At 34.8% G+C, this 19,780-nt stretch overlaps 1 protein-coding gene across 1 annotated transcript in view; it reads left to right on the top strand.

Moving 5' to 3' along the window:
- The window catches only part of THUMPD2 (THUMP domain containing 2), a 48,227-nt gene extending 31,317 nt beyond the window's left edge, over window positions 1-16,910 (top strand). The window contains exons 8-10 of the mRNA XM_051975161.1: window positions 2,077-2,191; window positions 13,235-13,343; window positions 15,372-16,910. Coding sequence (XP_051831121.1) covers window positions 2,077-2,191; window positions 13,235-13,343; window positions 15,372-15,708 — 561 coding nt within the window. The 3' untranslated portion in view covers window positions 15,709-16,910. The remainder of the gene's footprint in view (window positions 1-2,076; window positions 2,192-13,234; window positions 13,344-15,371) is intronic.
- Window positions 16,911-19,780: the final 2,870 nt, after the last annotated feature.

Genomic DNA, 19,780 nt, shown 5'->3' with positions numbered 1-19,780 from the left:
TGCTTTAAGAATATCACTTTGGCAATTGGAAGATGGATTGAGTTGTCTTATCTAGGTCAAACTTTGGGTTGATTTAGCCAGTAGCATTATCTCACAGCTTTTCACCCTCCTGGTTGATCTGTTAACTCTTTGTAGCTTTTCAATATCCTTCCTAAAATATGGTGCCCAAAACTAAACACAGTACCCCAAATGAGGTCTGACTAGATGAGAATACAGCAAGCATATGAACCCATCTTGCCACAGTCCTAGTTTTTTAGTTTGTTGGAATATATCATCCATACTGTAGTCTTTTATTGTAGCTACTGATAAATTTTATACAATTCTATTAGTAGCTCCAACATATTTTAATTATTTGAGATATACATATGTGTGTGTGCATATACATATATAACTGTGTACTTTTTTTTAAATCTACCTCACTGACCAGTGAAGAATCCCTGATTTTGTCTAGCCCTTTTTTTTTTCTTAATGAAAAAAACCAAGAGAGGGAAAATTACTATGCCAAAGTTACCCAGGTAGTAAATGACAGAGTAAAAAATGGATCTCAGGCCCTCTGACTTCAGAGCAGTTTCCCCAAAACAATTGCCCTTCACCAAAATCTTCCACTCTTTTTTCAAACATGTTACTTTTTGATTCATTTTTACATTGTTAGACTTTGACATTGGCGCACAGTTTGGTATATACCTATCCTAGCGTTATGTCATATGCAAATTTGATGAACATTATCTCATTGGCTTTCCCCAAATGATTGATAAGGATACCTTAAGCCCTCCAAAAGCCTGTGTTGAGGCTGAACTATTTATGACTGATCTTCAGGTCTGGCCATTCAATCAGTTCTGAAACTGCTTAATTGTACCAGTCTACTGCCAAGTCTGTTGTCATCCTGTCCACAAGAACAGAATGAGAGATTTTGTCTGACAATTTACTAAGTCTAGGTAGATTGTTATCTATAGCAGTAGTTTCAAATTCAAATAGATTCAGGGCCACTAAATTCTGCATAAAGATCCCTAGAGCCCCATATAAGACCACATAATAACATGATCTGTGTTCCACTGTATTATTTTTACTTTGTAATGTTCTTGGTTCCATTTTCTTGGGGTCTCTGGGAAGCAGCCTTTGTTTCAGTAGAGTAATGATCACAAGAAAGTCCAGATCCTTTATTATCTTCTTCCTGGGTCTGGGTAGCTTTCTAGAGAGCCTTTCAGGCCGGCCTTGGTCTCAATGGAGAAATGCAGGAGGAGAGCCTGCCACCAGGAGCCTGACTGAAGGTGGAAATGAATTTCTATCTCCTTCCCTCTGAGAGCTTAAGCTCCTGCCTCCAGTTCTCTTGTCTTCTCTGCCTCTGAATGAACCTAGCTGAGGCTCCCAGCTTATATGCTCTACAATGAGTATAAACCAATCATTATATCACTAGGAAACCATTATTAACAAATATTAAATCAAATTAAATTATTAAATTATTAAATCAATCATACTGAACTTAGAGAACTATTAAGCACCATGCTAAACTAGATAACCATTGTCTCATCAATTCCACTTAGCTAGTACCTTGTGAGAATCCTTGTTTCAAGTTCAGATTCTGGCCCATAACATCATTTGGTTAAATATTTCCCAACTACATTTTAATCTGGTTTAGACCTCTCTCTCTCTCTCTCTCTCTCTCTCTCTCTCTCTCTCTCTCTCTCTCTCTCTCCCTTTCTCTCCCTTTCTCTCCCTCTCTCTCTCTCTACTTCATTTTGATGTATCATTCTAACAACCCTATTAAAAAAGAAAAGAAAGTTATTGTGGCATACCATGTTCTTGAAGATACCATGATATTCTTTGTGACTAGCCTTCCCTTTCAGATATCCTGCTTGATCAATGGAGTTTTTATAATATATTGTTAACAGTACCATTAACACATCAAAATGAATTTTTTTTCTTTGCATTAACTTCAGGCTTTTTTTGAAGTATACTGAATTTTGCTAAACATAGATTTTGCTCTTTTGTCATTTAAGAAAACGGAAATCGACTTACTTAGATAAACAAAATATTTCATAATTTTACTTATTTTTCAAAATTTGTATTTCATCACAGAATGCCTATTATTTGGGTGCTGATGTAAGTGACTCACAGTTACTGGGTGCTTATGACAATCTGAAATCTGCTAATCTCATGGACAGAATAGAATTGCTTAAGTTCTCTGTAACAGGTAAGCTATAACAAATACATATATAATGAGAATTATGACATAGCTAAGTACATTTTTGGTGGCAGGATATTATAAAGCAAAATTAATTTTCTATATGTAATTCAAAAAGCATATTTCTTAAGGAATCAAAAGCATTGTCTTAGTGGAATTTATGCTTAGTTCACCTCAGTGATTGTAGTGATTAAGAGAAAAGAGATTATAATCTTCTTCAGGGGATTAATTCTTGGGAAGTGTCATTCAAATAATCAGCAATTTTTCCTACATGTTCATTCAGAAGAGTAATCTAAGGCCTAAGTAAATATGTCCAAGCCTGTTTGAAAATACATTTAATGGATTTAAAATTTTTCATAAAATCACATATCACTTAGAATAGATTTTAAAAAGAAAACAAAAGAACAACAATTGAATTGAATACTTTCCAATAAATTTATTTTTATAATAGTAGCTTTTTATTTTTCAAAATACATTCAAAGATAGTTTTTAACATTCATCCTTGCAAACTTTATGTTCCAAATTTTTCACCCTCTCTTCTCATCTTCTTCCTCCCCTAAATCGCAAGTAATAAACATGTGTAAATCTTCTAAACATATTTCCACATTTATTATGCTGCATGAGAAAAATCAGATCAAAAGGGGGAAAATTGGGAAAGAAAAACACAAGCAAGCAAACAATAATAACCAAAAAAAAATGGTGAAAATCCTATGTTATGATCCATATTCAATCTCCACAGTCCTCTCTCTGGATGCAGATGACTCTCTCCATCACAAGTCTATTGGAATTGGCCTGCATCACCTCATTGTTGAAAAGAATCATATCCGTTGCAGTTGATCATCACATAATTTTTTTGTTGCTGTGTATAATATTCTCTTGGTTTTGCCCACTTTACTTAGCATCAGTTCAAGTAAGTCTCTCCAGACTTTTCTGAAATTATCCTGCTGATCATTTTTTATAGAACAATAATATTCCATTACATTCATATATATACCCTATTCAGCCATTCTCCAGTTGATGGGCAGCCACTCACTTTCCAGTTCCTTGCCACTACAAAAAGGGTTGCTATAAACATTTTTGCACATGTGGGCTCTTTCCCTTTTTTTATGATCTCTTTGTAATATAGAATCAGTAGAGACATTGCTGAATCAAAGGGTATGCAGTTTGTGGTAGCCCTTTGAGCATAGGTCTAGAGTGATTGCTCTCTAGAGTGATTGGTTCGGTTCACAACTCCACCAACAATATATCAGTATCCCAATTTTCCTACATCCCCTCCAACATTTATAATTAACTTTTTCTATCATCAGCCAATTTGAGAAGTGTGAATTGATACCTCAAAGTTGTCTTAATTTGCATTTCTCTAATCAGTAGTGATTTAGAGCATTTTTTTATGTGACTAGAAATGACTTTAATTTCTTCATCTGAAAATTGACTGTTTTGTATCCTTTGATCATTTATCAATTAGAAAATGACTTGTATTCTTATAAATTTGAGTCAATTCTCTATATATTTTGGAAATGAAGCCTTTATCAGAAACCTTAGATGTAAAAATTTTTTCCCGGGTTTCTGCTTCCCTTCTAATTTTGCATGCATTGGATTTTTGGTAAAAAACCTTTTTAATTTAATATAATCAAAATTATCCATTTTGTATTTCATAATGTTTTCTAGTTCTTCTTTGGCCCTCCCAATAACTTTAGCACATTTTGTGTATTTAATATTTTTTTCCCTCTCTTGATAGTTCTATGGTAAAAAGAAATTACCAAACCAGTTGCATATTCAAGTTTATCAGTAAAAAAGTAACTTAGAGTAACAGAACTAGAGATGAGGTCTCACAGAATGTTTGTGTTGGAAGAGCCCACAGAGCTCATCTAATCCAGCTTCACACCTCAGGTCAGATTCTGTTAAGCAATATCCCTGACTGGTTTTCTTTCAGCCTCAGCTGAAACATTTCCAGTAATGAAGAATTTACTGCCTCACCCTTCTCTTTTGATCATTTTAATCAGTGACTTGAATAAAGCCATAGATCATATGCATGCTTATTAATTTTATGGATGAGACAAAGCAAAGAGAGATAGCTAATACACTAGGTGATGAAATCATGATCCAAACATATTATGAAAGATTGGAAGGTAAAAACAAAATTTAATAGATATGACTGCAAAGTTCTGTGCTTGAATTTCTAAAAATCACCTCTAAAAATACAAGATGGGAAGAGAATAGTTTGGTTGGAAAATAATTTATGTAAAAAAAGAATAGGGCTTTTAATGGTCTGCAAGCTCAGTATGAATCATTGTGATGTGACAACCAAGCAAATGCTAATTTTATAGTTGTAGAGTAATTTTCCCTGGTCAAACTACATTGAAGGTATTTTTTCCAGTGTTGGACAAAACATTTTTAAAGGAGAAATTGATGGACTGGACCCCATGGCAGGCAGATTCTTGGGACACTGAGAGGACTCAGAAATAGGCAATACAGAGATTTAGTTTAGGTATGTTAATTTGAGAATCATTTAAGAGAGAAGAAAAGATTTTTTTAAAGGACATGATAGCTAAATACTTGAAGGAACTCCATGTAGAAAAATGATTAAGCTTATTCTATCAAACCCCAGTAAAGTGAACTAATACCATTATGTGGAAATTACAGGGATTCAGGGAATCACTGAAATAGGGATTCAGTATAACTAAAAAATGTCTTAACAATTAAAGACAGCTAGATATTATGTTGGGCCTGGATTCAGGAAGAAGTGGTTTCAAATCCTGTCTCAAATATTTATTAGCTGTGTAACTGAGGGCAAGACACTTAAACTCAGCCTCAGTTTCTTCATCTGAAAAATGTGAATACTAGTAGTCTCATCTACTTCTCATGGTTGTTGTGAGGATAAAATGAATTAATACTATTTAAATGGTTTGAAAAACCTCAAAATGCTATATAAATACTTATTATTATTACTGTTATTATTACTCTTTAAAGAGCTATCAAAAATGGAATGGGATTCCTCCAGCATTAGTGAATTTTCCAGAATTGGAGGTCTTTCAAACAAAAAAGCCAAACAACAACTTCTCAGGGATCTTTTAGACAAAATTCCTGCTTTGAATAAGGATCAAATGAAATGACTTGAGGAGGCTTCAAATAGTTCTCTGATCCACAAAATAATCTTTTTCATAATGAACACCTCAGATTGTTGGGTTTTGGTGCTGATTGTGTTTAAGCTCCTGTCCTCCAGATGGGGCTATCCAGCACACAGGTAGTGACATGGGACTTCTCTGTGATTTCTGTTCATTAACTTTTGCTCTCCTTTCTCTGAATCTACAAAACAAAATGGCACAAAATACACAGGAATGAAAATTGCCGTATATTGGCATAGAAATACATTCATGATTGATCTCCTCAACATATGTAGATCTTCTCTGTCTACTAGATCTACCAGGGGTCCTCAAACTACGGCCCACGGGCCAGATGCAACAGCTGAGGATGTTTATCCCCCTCACCCAGAGCTATGAAGTTTCTTTATTTAAAGGCCCACAAAACAAAATTTTTGTTTTTACTATGGTCCGGCCTTCCAACAGTCTGAGGGACAGTGAACTGGCCCCCTATTTTAAAAGTTTGAGGACCCCTGATCTACACAGTCTACAGCTTTCTCACCTTGCATTTTCTGTGGCTGAATCCCATATCTTCAATGCCCTCCCTCACCTCTGCTATTTGACTTCCCTGCATTCCTTCAAGTCTCAGCTAAAATCCCATTCCCTATTCCCTTAGTGCTAATGCCCTCCCACTGAGATTACCTACAGTTTATCCTACATAAATCTTGTTTGCACATGATGGCTTATGTGTTGTCTCCCCCATTTGATTATGAGCTCTTTGAGAGCAAAATTGATTTTTACTTTTCTTTTTATTCCTAGTGCCTGGCACATAGGAGACACTTAATTAATATTTGTTAGCTTGACCTATCTTTCTTTTTATAATGTTCCATAGAGATTCTTCCCAGTCCCCTGTGAAAGTTTTCAGCAGTTATTTATATTTATATCATTTATATAAATAATCTTTGGGTTTATGTGTTTGTTTTTTAAACTAATTGTATATTTACACATATAGTCAGAATGTTCCAAAAGTCTTTGTGCAATTTACTTACAACTGCCCTAAGGCTTTTGGAATACATGTGCATGTTCATTGTATAATATGTATTTCTGTATGCATGTGTGTTTTTACGTATATGCATGAGCCTAAAAACTGTATTGAGACTTTTGTGTACCATATATATATATATGTGTGTGTATATATATATATGTATATTGTGAATCTGAAGAAAAGCCCCTAGCTTATTCTTTGAAAAAAATAAGCCAAATATAGTTAGTTACCTGACTCAAATGGTGTTAGAAAGCCATAACAGATAAAACAGTTTGAACTGTTCTAAAATAAATGGACAGAAAAAATATATATATAAAAATAAACACAACCCAGCAGACAACTATCACAGTGCCCTGGGCAAACTTGCTATGGAAGATTTTTTTTTAATGGATAAATCAAATCAACAAGTATTAAGTGTCTATCATGGGCCAGACACTATAGCACTCTTACTTTTGGTAAGTATGCATATATATATATACATATATATATATATATATATATATATGTATACACTCACACACACAGATATATGCGTACAAAAACATAATATATATAGGCGTATATGTCATACATATACACATATGTCTATATTTCCATCTGTAAAAGGAACCTTATAATTAGTCTAATATTTCTTGTACTAAAACATGAACCAAATTGTCTATATCAGAAAACTTATCTTAAAAAAATTCAATTCAGCTAAATTCAATTCTAGATTCGATTCAGCAAAATATCTTTCATTGGTATTATCTATTTCATGTAAAACATCTTTATCATCTCCAAAATGCATATTAATTGATCTTTTTCTCTTCTAAATCACAAGATTTAGAAAAGAGATACTTGTTAGCATTTGATTATGTAAAACTAATATAAAATTCTAGCTAAGTCCATCCCACATCCCTAGTAAGACTGTTAAGTTTTTTGGAAAGTACTAAAAAAACAATCATTTTGGTTACTCTGGGAAGAGAGCTTCTTCTGCAACATAAGAAATACAACTTGTACTAATACTAATAGGAAAAGTGAAAACTACAAAAGTATTTTTTTTAAAGTCAACTACAGCAAAAAATGAATGTTTCACCTTTGTTTTTGAATCCTTAGCAAAGAACAAGTGCTTGTCAAAAGAATGTTTGAGGTCTTTGCCTGCTACTGCCCAAATAAGCCAACATAGACTACAGACAGGACAAGTAAACCACAGGATATGCATTCACATATGACATGCATATGTCATCAGTAGGTGCTACATTTGTGTCTTACAGTTTTGCAGATGACTGTGTGAATGTATTTTCTCCTGAACTACACAACCCAGAGAGGAAGTAGCAAAAGAGTCATGTAGACATGAGAAGGTATATATTAAAACAAAAAGAGGAAACTTGAATTATTACTGAGAAAAAAATGTGTCCCTGTCAGCAGAGCCATTTATGGTAGGCAAAGAGAATTGTATCTTCTTAGTCAATAAGTATTTGTTAAGGGACTGCTACATTTTGGGTCTTATTAGGTAGGGTAAAGAAAAGAAATGACTTCTTTGAACTATTGAAATACTCTGATTTTTTTTTTTTTTGGTTATCTTTTTGGAAGGTATTGAAGGAGACATTTGTGTCAAAGAGACATCACACAGGAAGAAAAATAACAAATGCAGGACAAAATAAGAGTTAGTTATGTTCTCCCAGAATTCTGCTGCTTGAAAAGTCCTAATTGAGTTATCAAAGGAGTTAGATCTGCCTTCAACTTTATGTAGTATCTTAGATGATTTGATTTCTACTGTTTTTAGGAAAATATGAAATGAACTGAAGACAGTTTAGTAAATAGATATATATAGACAAAATTTGGCACTTGAAGTTGACACCCTGATTACTAATGAATTAGTCAAAGAAAAATTACATTTTTTCCCCCAGAATACAATAAGGTTTCAAAATTTACAATTCTTTTCTATCACTGAAATATCCATTCATCATGAAAAGGAGAGGAAAGCTTTTACTGATATATTTCTTGATGTTTAACAGATTAAAGATTTAATTTTTTGTAGTTTCTAAACTCTAATAGAGTGATTAGGGCTTATCTATATTTGGGGTTAAATAAATAAATAGGAAACAGGTGGGGTTTTGGTGGCTTGGATTGGCTTCAAGTTTAATCTCCTCTGTCAAGGAAACATCTCTTGGGAAGGGATAAAACCCAAACCCCTGAGACTTCCTGGCATGTGGAAGGAGTAGTGGATGGAAAGCTTTACTAAGGAATTTATGTACGTGGGATTTTGAGAGCTAGAAGGGGCATTGAAGGTAGATTTAACAGATGAGGGACCTCTAGTCCAGAAACCTGAAACTGCTTTTTCTGAATCTATCCCTAATGTCCCTCTTTTAGCTCTAAAAATCCTAAATAGGCAAATTCCTTAGTAAATTTCTGCATAGTGTCATCTTGCCAGTCTTATCTCACAATATCTATATTGCAACCAATTGAGTATACTTACTCAGTTTACTCATTAACTAGAAATATAGACAACATTAATTTAGGCTTAGGATCTATAAACTACTAAATTTATTTTAAAAATCAAATGATCCTTCTTCCTTTCACATCTATAGAATATTTCAGTGATATTAAAAAAATAATTTTGTAAACATTGCATATTGGAGGGGGGAAAATCAGGTGTCATCATTTAAAGACTAACTCTGTAGTCTTAGTGTCTATTTCAGATTCTAAATAGCTGTTGTCCCTGAGTCACACTCTAGAAAAACAGCAAGGTGACACAGTGATAGCACTGGACTTAGAGTTAAAGCTGAGTCCCAATCTTGCCTCAAACATTAACTGCATGACCCTGGACCAATCACTTAAACTCCTTCACCCTCAGATTCCTAATCTCTAAAATAAAACTAATAATAATAATAGCATCTATATTATAGAATTGTTGTGAAAATCAAATGAGCTAATCTATGTAAAGAGATTTGTAAAACTTAAAATGCTATGTAAATGCTAGTATTCATTCCAAATATCAGGCCTTGGGTTTTTTTTTTTTTTCTTCTGTTCCTCATACCTTAACTTCCTTGTCCTATTCTCTCCTTTCTCATCTCTACCTTTTGAAATTTTACCTGTCATCCTTTATGGCCCAGATCAGTTGTTACTGACAACTTCTTTCTCTTTTTTCTTTACCAGCTCATTGAGCTGGGTTAATTAATGGGTTTGTTCTCCATGGGTCTGTCCTTAGCTGTCTTATCTCTTCTCTCATTATACTCTCATTTGCCAGTTTATTCCCATCACAATAAATTACTGCTTCTAGGCAGATGGCTTCCAAAACTCAATCCTTTACCCTGACTTCTTAGACTTCCAGACCTGCATCTCTGGTAGTTCACTCCATTCATATGGGTATTCCTTTGGCCCATCAAAATCAAGGCATCTCAGGTGAAACTCATTATCTTTCCTACTAAATCTGCTCTTCCTGCTGCTTTTACTATTTCTGTCTATTACACCATCATTCACTCAGTCTTCTATGTTATAAACCTTAGTTTATCTTTGACTATTTCATTTTTCATATCTTTGTTTGGCACCAGAAGGCAGACTAGTAATAATCAATGATTCAGTCAACAAACAAATCCCAGTTAAATGCCTAATATGTTCCTAGCAATGTGCTAGGTGTTGGTGATGGAAGTAAAGAGAATGAAACAATTGTTATTCTGAAGGAGCTTACATTCTATCAGGGAAGATAAAAGCACATATATAAATATATACAACATTTCTCCTCTCTCTCTCTCTCTCTCTCTCTCTCTCTCTCTCTCTTCATATATATATTTTGCAGTAGCAAAGAAATGAAAACTGAGGAAGTACCCATCAAATGGGAAATAGCCAAACAAGTTATGGTATATGAAAATAATAATATATTATTTGTACTACAAGAAATGATGAAGGAATGGTTTTAGAGAAACTTTAGAAGAGTTGTTATCAACAATTGCTTCCCTCCTCTTTTAGTAGAGATCTTCCAGAGATGATCTCCAATATTCCCTTCAGTTCTGAGATTCTGTTATTCTGTTAGCACCATGAAACCTCCCCTGAATCTCCCTCTCCTATCCAGTTTTTTTCCTTCATTTGAACTCTAGAATCACTTTCTGCCTCTCTTCAGTCCTTATATTCTGTTTGTGTTAAAATACTTCCACTTGTACATATCTTATTTTCTTAATTAGAGTATAAGCTTTTGAAGACTCATAAGCCTTTTCTGTCTGTTCTTCATCACATTCTGTACTTGGTAGTGCTTCAAATATACTTTTTGAATTTTGAGTATTGAATGAAGGTGACCCCAGACATTCATCAGAAGTCTTAATCTCCAAAAGTTAGCTAGTCTTCTCATTTTTTTTTCTTTGAGAGAGGGAGAAAAATGAAGTGCCTTTCCCCACACCCCATGTATCATGGTTCCAAAATGTAAATGTTTTTCCTATCTCTGAATCATCCTGCAATCATGGGAAGGAGAAGACATTTTTTACCTATTTGTTTGACATTTAACAGTTTATAGAGCCTGTTGTTTCCCAGCAGTTTTATGCACTCAGCTTATGCTTCTTACTTATCTACTAGTTTATATATTGGACTGTGTTTCTGTTTAAAGATTGTATCTCCTTAGCTACAGGCAAACTTTGTATTCCAGAACAGGTGATTTATGACCTCAAAATCAAAACACTTTATATTTTGAGAGATTTCTTTATGCTCTGCATTTTATGGGTTCAGGTACTCAGAGACTTAAGCAGTTGTTGAATAAAGTAATAACCTTATTCACTTCTATAAAGATAAACATTGATACCTAAGCACCAATCACTGAACCCATTGTTTTTTTCTTTTACTCAGATTTCTGACTTGGGCATCTAGAATCTTAAGTAGGACATAGAAATAGGTTTAAATTCTCCTTTCTTATTCACTTTTGTTGAGTTGAATAGAATGAGATCGAAGAGTCATCAAGATTCTGTTTAAAGACAAGTTATACTCATCTGGAAAAGTGAGCTTAAAGTTGGACTATTGTAAAATGAGAAAGATAATACAATAGAAACCTAGTGTTCATGCTTTAAAAGCTAATACAGCATGTTTTAGAATTATTTCTCCGTGGAATCTTTTACCTTGCTGAACCAAAATCACAAAGTTTTGAGTTGGAAAGAGCTTCAGAGACGATCTAGTTCAACCTGAATTTGACCAAGAATCCCCACAGTGAGGAGGAACTCAGTATCTCGTGACATTTTTTAAATCATTCTGATTGAGAAAGTTTTTTTGTTTTTTTTCCCCCAAGCTGAAATCTGTCCCTCAGACTTTTTCCATTGACTTTTAGATCTGCCCTCTAAGGCCAAACAAGATCAATGTAATCCATCTTCCACATGAAAATCCTTCAAATATTTCACTGATCAATCAGTCAGAAAGAAGTTATTAAATACAGTGGCACCTCAGAACATACTTGCTTCAAATCTCATCGAATTCAGTTATTTGATGCATTTCAATGAGGAAAAAAGTGATTCATCACTTGTACTCACACTTAATTGTTGTCTTGGTCAAACAGTAGTGGCCCACTTCGAAGGAGGCAATGGCAGTGGTGGTGGAGGGCGCAGGACCATAGCTTCTGCCTCCTCATCCAGGGACCCCCCTCCCCAAGAAACCTTAGACAGAGTGGATGGGGAAGGGTATAAAGGTCAAAGTTCCTCTTAGAAAGTAAATTGGTTTAAGAAGGGAAGAGCCAGGTAGGGCAGAGCTGGGCTGCCTTGTTTCTCCGAAGCTAGAAGCCCCACATGCCCCTTTAGGGAATTATTTGAGGCAGGATAGTTAGGCTGCAGACTGGAGATGACTTCTTTATGGAAAAAATTCATTGGGTACTGGTCATTTTTGCTACTCATGCCTTCTGGAACTAATTAATGTTGAGTACTAAGGTATTGTACCACTCACTGTTCTACAATATGTCAAGTATTATGTTAGACTTTGGAGATTAAAAGGTAAACAATAATCACCCCTTTAAGTGAAATGCTATAGTATTTTGCCAGCAATCAAAATCAGGGTTACTGGCCCATATTTTGTATACATTCTCAGAAAATTAAAATATTTGCTGTTTTCCAGTCTTGTGGTATTTTTTGTTTTTTATAGTCTTTCAAAGATCACTGGCAACAGTTCAACAATCATAATTTTACATATCACTTCTTTAACAGGACCCAGTCATTAAATTCATCTTATGTAACAAGAAAGTCTCCTAATTATCTCAGTTATAACCTTCCCATTACTCATATTTGTTTTGTCTTTTCTAGGCCAATGTGCAGTCTCCTGCACAGAAAAACAAAACAGAAAAAACAAAAACAAAATTATAATTGAGTAGCATCTTTTGGCTCATTCATCCATTTTCATCATTTTATCCTTCCCAAGCAACAGTCTTAGCCTTTCTTTAATTGTTTATTCTTCCCTAATATAGCTTAAAAACAAACCATAAACTTCAATGCCCTTAGCTTTCCCTCTCAGTCTTAATTCATTCTAAACTTTGGTAGTTCTTATATTATATTTTTTTTTCATTTTGTTATCTTATTTTGCTGATCCTTTCTGTTTTTATATTACGTTATATTATGCCTGGTAGTAAATGTAATATTCTAGACTTAGGAAAGGGGAAAGATGCATGCTGAAATATGTCTTTACTTTTCCCCTATCTCATATATTCCAAAATGAAATAATTATCCTTCCCTCTCTGCCCACGATTCATGTAATTTCTATCAGAAACTATATAAACATCATATAAAATCATATGCAGAAATCATTTTTCTTTGATGATTCTGGAATCATTTAAGAATCTTTCCTTTCTACAATGTCATGAACACCAATTTTCATTGCATAGGGTTTAGGAGGAAAAAAAATCCATTCTTGGAAGTTTTATTTTATTTTTGTTTGAATTCTAAAATAACAACAGTGTCTAATAATTTAATTCTTTTGATTTTTATTTTTCAGAATTGCCATTTCTTTCTGAAAGTGTTGATGTTATTATTTCCGATGTTCCATTTGGGAAAAAATTTAAACTAGGAAAAGACATAAAAAGCATTCTTCATGAAATGGAAAGGCAAGTATAATGTATTTTCACTATTTGTGTTATGTTTAGAGACATTGTTTAGACTTTATGTTCATTTTAATATATAATGAATAACTTAATGAAATATATAGCAAAGTGATCTCTAGTTCTATAATCTTTTTATTTAACTATTATTTTATATGATGAGTACATTAGCACCCTGGATACTTTAGAATCAGCCAGAGTCAGGATAAGCAAAAGTCCTTGATCTTTATTCTTTGTGGAAGTGAACGGAATGGTGATATGAAGTGAGAGCAATCGAGACATGAATCTACCAGGAGTGACTCTGGCTTTCTTACTCCATGCCTTCGCTCGTCTTCCTCCACCCAATCTCCTATACAACAGATCAAGCTTGTACAGCGTAGTGGGCAGGGCCATTCTTTCTCCAAGCATATACTAATAGAGTATTGTCCAATTGGCAACTGGCCGTAAGTGTTCTGACCTCAGTGCATCGGCCCAGTTTTCAGCCCATTATAATTTTATGGGTTGAACCTGAGTCTGCCATAGCCATTTTCTAGAATTTCAAAGTTAAACATGTTCTAACTAAAGCTAGATGTCCCAGTCAATAGAGCACTGAGCCTGGACTCAGGAAGCTCTGAGTTCAAATTTAGCCTCAGACACAACTAGTAAAGCTGTGTGTCCTTAGAAAAGGAAATACAAATCACTCCAGTATCTTTGCCAAGAAAACCCCTGAATGGTAATGTCTATGGGTTCATATAGAGTCAGATATGGCTGAATAACCGAGCAATAAATGTGTGAAATTCTGTGCTAGAATACAGATACAATGAATAAAACAGTTCCTGCTGACAAGCAACTTAGATTCAAATGGGAAAGATGGCAAGTTATGTTACAAAGAATAGAAAATAAGAATAAAGAGTAGAATAAAGAAAAGAAATACAAAGTAGCTAAATGTGAGTTAGATTGGAGTTACCCTAACATCCTAGAGGCAGAGAAGAGGAAACTGAGAATGATTTCATGCAGAGGGTGGTTCTTGAGAGATGTCTTTGAAAGGATTCCCTGAAGTGTAGGTGAAGAGGAGGTTGGGGGGCTGCCATCACAAAGACCCAGAGTTGGGAACTGAAGGATCGGTTACCTGGGAAGATAGAGAAAGATAGGGCCAGGAAGCAGAGATAGAAATTAAGCAGCACATAGACCATTTATGTGATGCTGCAGGGAGTCCTGAGGTATGTTCTGCTCCTAAGTAAAATCACTGGCCATGTTAGGGCAGTTAGGCTGGACTAGTGAGAAAATTGAGCTGGGAAAAGCAATTAGAAAGCAATTGCAGTAATCTAGGTGAAGTGAAAAGGGCTCTGTGTGAGCAGAGAAAAGGGATCAGAAGCAAAAAGATATTCGAGGTAGAAACACTACGATTTGCCAATTGATTGAGTATATAGGGTGAGGAAGAATAAGGAGAATATTGCCACATCCTAATAATAATGGGAGGCTCGGGACAGAACAATGTCACAAAAATCTAGAGAGAAGAGAGTATTAAGGGCAGAAAGTGACCATCAACAGTGCCTGAAGATATAGAGAGGTGAGAACAGAAATAAAACCATTAGATTTGACAAATTAAGAGATCACTGGTAACTCTGGTGAAAGAGACTTCAACTGAATGATGAGGTTGGAAGTCAGATTGGAGAGAGTCAAGAATTAAATTAATGCTACTATCCTATCCCCTTTCACGCATAATCTTAAAATTTTATTCCTTCGAAATGTTTTAGAATCATGTGATGTATTTTGTACTTTGCACCTGCATTTATTGGGATATGACTGTAAGTTAATTATTTGGCTTGTCTTTTCTATGAAATGAAAATAGATAATTAGTGTGAATTTCATGATGGTGAATTTGGTCATTTTTTTTAATGGTGCTACATTATAGAAGATCTTAACTAATTAGCTACTAGAATTTAGGTTGATAAAATTAAATTTTAACTTGAAAGTACATATATATAATCTTCTCGGTTGTATGTATCCAAATAAGAATAAACTGTTCGTATCAATTATATTTTCTTGTTACAGAGTCCTTTGTGTTGGAGGGACTATTGTATTATTGCTTAGTGAAAACCTCTACAGGTACCTACAAGATTATAAGGAAAGTAACATCATGTGGAATTCCAGTAAGGACAACACAAATGAATTCAAATTTGTCCAGTATGTGAATGCTGAAGAAAAAAATGGAATTCAAGAAAATGTTTCATCTTTATTTCAAGACCACAGACAAGAATGTTTGGGCAAAAGGCCACTTTTTGGCACCTTGATGCAGATGGAATGCCACAAAGTTAGCCTTGGAAGAACTGAGGCATTCATATCAAAATATAAGAAAATTCATGCTTCTGGACTACAGCAGCCTTCTTAATTTGGTTCAGGTTGTAAGTTTAGCAGTTTTTATTTTAGATATACCTTAGTAGAAGACCAATGATCTTCATACAACAATCCACATAAGTAAATTCCATTAAAATTGCTTCACAGACATGAGCAGGGGAGAGATCTGCCACCCCTGGGATGACCCTCCTTCTCCTCTCTTCCCTCCTTGCCTCCTCCACAGAGGCCTTGAACTTACCGGGGATGGTCCCTCCAAATCCATCCAGAGTACTTTAATGCTCACATGATTTCATTGAAATAGAAATCACACTTCTCTTCCTTCTGGGCTTTACAATCTAGGCTATCAGTACCTCCTAAGGTTATAGTTGTAAAGTGCTTCCCAGGGATGCCTGGCACATAGTAGGTGCTTAATAATCCATGTTCTCTCCCCTTCCTTCTGATCTTCCCTCTTCTTTGCATCTACACTCTCCTGATGCCCCACTGTGTCTGACCTGCTACTGTCATTTCCGGACCAGCTGGGCCTTGCCACCTGCCCTGCTCAGCTTCTTAGGTTTTCCCCACCTTTGCATCCCCACTGCAGCTTTCTTTTGATGGATTGTCTCTTCCCTAGTTAGAATGTGAGTTCTTTGGAAGCCAGGACAATCTCACTTTTGTATATGAGACACCCATGATGAGGACAGTATTAAGTAATTAAGTGTTTACTAAATGCTATTTCATTCATTCATTCATAGATCCTCACTTTAAAATGTCTTCTTTCATAGTGGTTTTCTTATTAAAGAGTTAGTGTTTTGTATTAACTAAAATGTCTTTAGAAATTATTTTGTAAATGATAGACTTTAAAGATCTGGCACTGGTGTGCTCTCAGAATATGAGGTGCAACTACTTAAGCACTCTTTATTAGGCAGGCATTTCATCAAAAAAATAAAGATTTTTAATATTTTTAGTAATTCAAATTAAATAAATTGCAAACAAGTATAACAGCACAGAATGGATATTTTGATTATATTTCATTTTATAAATATGTAAATTCTTATTTTCTTAAATGGAAAACTATACTGTGAAACTGTTTTGATATGAATTTAGATTTTCATATGTCCTATATTTTCCTTCCTTGTAAGAATGTGAATTATTTTCATTGTGTTGTATCACCCATATTAAAGATATTATCAGCGAATTGATCATTCAGATATTAGCAGTGCCAGTACATTTAGAATAATAAAAAAAACTTATTTTAAATTATTGTGCAATTGTTACCTCTTTTATGTAAAGACCTCCATTTTTTCCCTTTACCATCTTTTCAGAGGAGACCTAGAGTTGTGAGAAATGAGGAAATTTTACTTTTATTGATAATAACCTTTCTGATTAATGAGTATATTCAGTAGTCTAATTACTAAAACATTCAGAATAATAAATTCTTCCTTCCCTGTTGGGGTGCAAGTAACAACAACAATAACATTTTGAGGTTTGATACAATCACAGTTACCTATTGTACAGTACTTTAAAGAATAACAATTCATATGCGCATGTGTGTGTAACTAAATGTTGTTTAATCATTTTCAGTCATTTCTGACTCTTTATGACCCCATTTGGAGGTTTGCTTGGCAAAGATACGGGAGTGGATTGCCATTTCATTCTCCAGTTCATTTTACAGATCAGGAATTAAGGCAAACAGGGTGAAGGCTCACACAGCCATTAAATGTCTGAGGCCAGATGTAAAGTCAGGGAGATGAATCTTCCTGTCTCCAGGCCCGATATTCTAGCTACTGCACCACCTCGCTGCTGAAAGTGAATGCATGTATATGTATATAATAATAGATAACATTTTATCTCCATCGCCCCATTACAGCAGAGAAAATGGCCCTTTCTTCTAAAATGTTATCCCCACAAAGTATCAGATCGGGCAGATCCTTCCCCTTCTCAATGTTATAGCAGCCCTCGGACAGACTCTAGACCTGCCTGACAGCTTAACTGAACCTCCAGTGGGCTGGAGATGTAAGTTCCTAAGCTATGGTCATCTACTAGGGGAAAAATGGAGTGCGATCAGCAGAGGGCATACCCGCACCAGTGAAATCCTAATTCCACTGAGTCTATATAACAGCTACAAAGCACCCTCCTCAAAACATCCCTACTATAGATACTTGCTTCTGCTCTGCTATCCTGTGTCATTTATACTTTTTACTCTATCCTATTCTGCATTTGCAAATTTTAGTCACTTAAAAAAAAAATCCAAAACCAAAGACTTTGGACAATATGTTCTATCCTTTTCTTTCCAATTTATTTGTTCCTAAGCCTGATTTTTAGGGAGGAGGGGGAGAATTTTGTGTGGGTGGACATCTGTGTGGGTGTAACCAAGTTGCAGCAAACAGCAGGTAGAAAAATGTGTTTTTCACTGGCTTGGCTGGCATCAGTATAAATTACAAGAGCCAATATATAGCAGTCCTAGGGATCTTAATATAATTCTGTCATCTAATTCCCCATTTTTAGTTTGTACTAACATTTCTTATACATGCAATGAATGAGAAGTGTTTTGAAACTTTGCAGAAATGGACATCTTATATCTGAAATACTGAATCATATAGTTTAGAATTTTTTTAGATTCTTTGTAGTAATTCAGAATTATGAACTGGTATCCTACTTTCACCTTTCAGAACTACACACAGCATGTACTTCCAAATTAAAAGTGAACATACATATTTTACCTTTACTATTGTGGTTTTAATTTGTTTTTTTTTTTCAAATATCATACTTAGCTAGAATATGTACGGTCCACATAAACCTGACATGAAGAAACAATATCTTGCATTCATTTAAAATAATTGAAAGATCCATATAATTTTTTTTTAAATCAACCTGACATCACATCTTTATCTTAACATGAATATCTTACTCAAAGTGATTTGGGGGGTTGGGCAATTAACAATAGTTCTAACCCATGCTGTGATGAATTTCCTTCTATTGTGTGGGCCCAAGCTATAACATCTTTGTGATAATTGAGCTGAATTCTTGTGAAGATGCAATATTTGTCAATAGGGTCATTTAATTGTAAAGATTAATAGATAAATTGAAGAAACTTCTTTGGTTCCTCCAGCAGGAAGGAAACAGCTCTGGTTCTGAAAAAAACAAAAACAATAAATCAAAGGCTAACCAAATCAGCAGCAATTTGGGTAAGGCCTATAGAATAGAGAGAGCTATATTTTAGTTTAGTAGATCCTGGTCAAGAGAAAATGCCTTCTCTTCCTGGGGAAATCAGCTGGAAGCCCACCCTGGACCAGGAGAAAAAGCATAAAAGAAATGGACTTGACTCAAGAGATCTGATTTTAAATCCTTTATTTCTTCATCTGTAAAATGGAGAAATAATAATGCACTACCTCCCCTTCCCAAGGACCATATGGAGATCAAAGTAATATAAGTTCCTTAAAGCCAAGCCGTGTATTTCCTCCAGCATATGACAATCTACTGAATATAGTAGGCATTTAATCAATGGCTTTTAAAAAGTAATTAATGTTTAAAATCATAGAGTCCTTTGGAATTATCAAACTTTTGTGAAGTCCTGCATAAATGTCAGTTATTAGAAAACATGGAATTTTTAGATGTATAGAGAAGGGAGAGGAGCCTGAACAAAAGCATAAAAGTTTCTGATGCTCATAAATCAGAGTAAAAACATTTCACTCCACAGGTATGCTCATAATGATGTATGCATCAGAGTACTTCCCTACAACAAGAATTCAAGGTCAGCTGGCCATCAAAGAACAACATATAAAACCTCTCTGTTGGACAGCATGACCATGGAAGCATTGCACAGGTCAGGAATGACAGAGGGATGGAGTGAGAAGAGACTAAGTTTGTGTAACAAGACTGGGAGGCAATAGATGAATCACCTACACAAACAATGACCCCCCAAAGATTGAATGAGAAAAAAATTATCAGGAATATGAAAATATGGCAATTTGGGCAAAGTCAAAAATAATGAGCAAGGTCTCCATCACGTATTCATTCTAGAATGCTGTAGGTCTTTAATGGGAGAAAATATCTTGCATTTTTGATTAGGTGGGATGCAAGAGTTAATGTTTCCAGAGTGGTAATCAAGAGCTCCTCAGAAAGCTTCA

Source organism: Antechinus flavipes, chromosome 2 (genome assembly GCF_016432865.1).
Source record: "Antechinus flavipes isolate AdamAnt ecotype Samford, QLD, Australia chromosome 2, AdamAnt_v2, whole genome shotgun sequence".
Lineage (NCBI taxonomy): Eukaryota > Metazoa > Chordata > Mammalia > Dasyuromorphia > Dasyuridae > Antechinus > Antechinus flavipes.
This window is presented reverse-complemented; position numbering and strand designations above follow the sequence as displayed.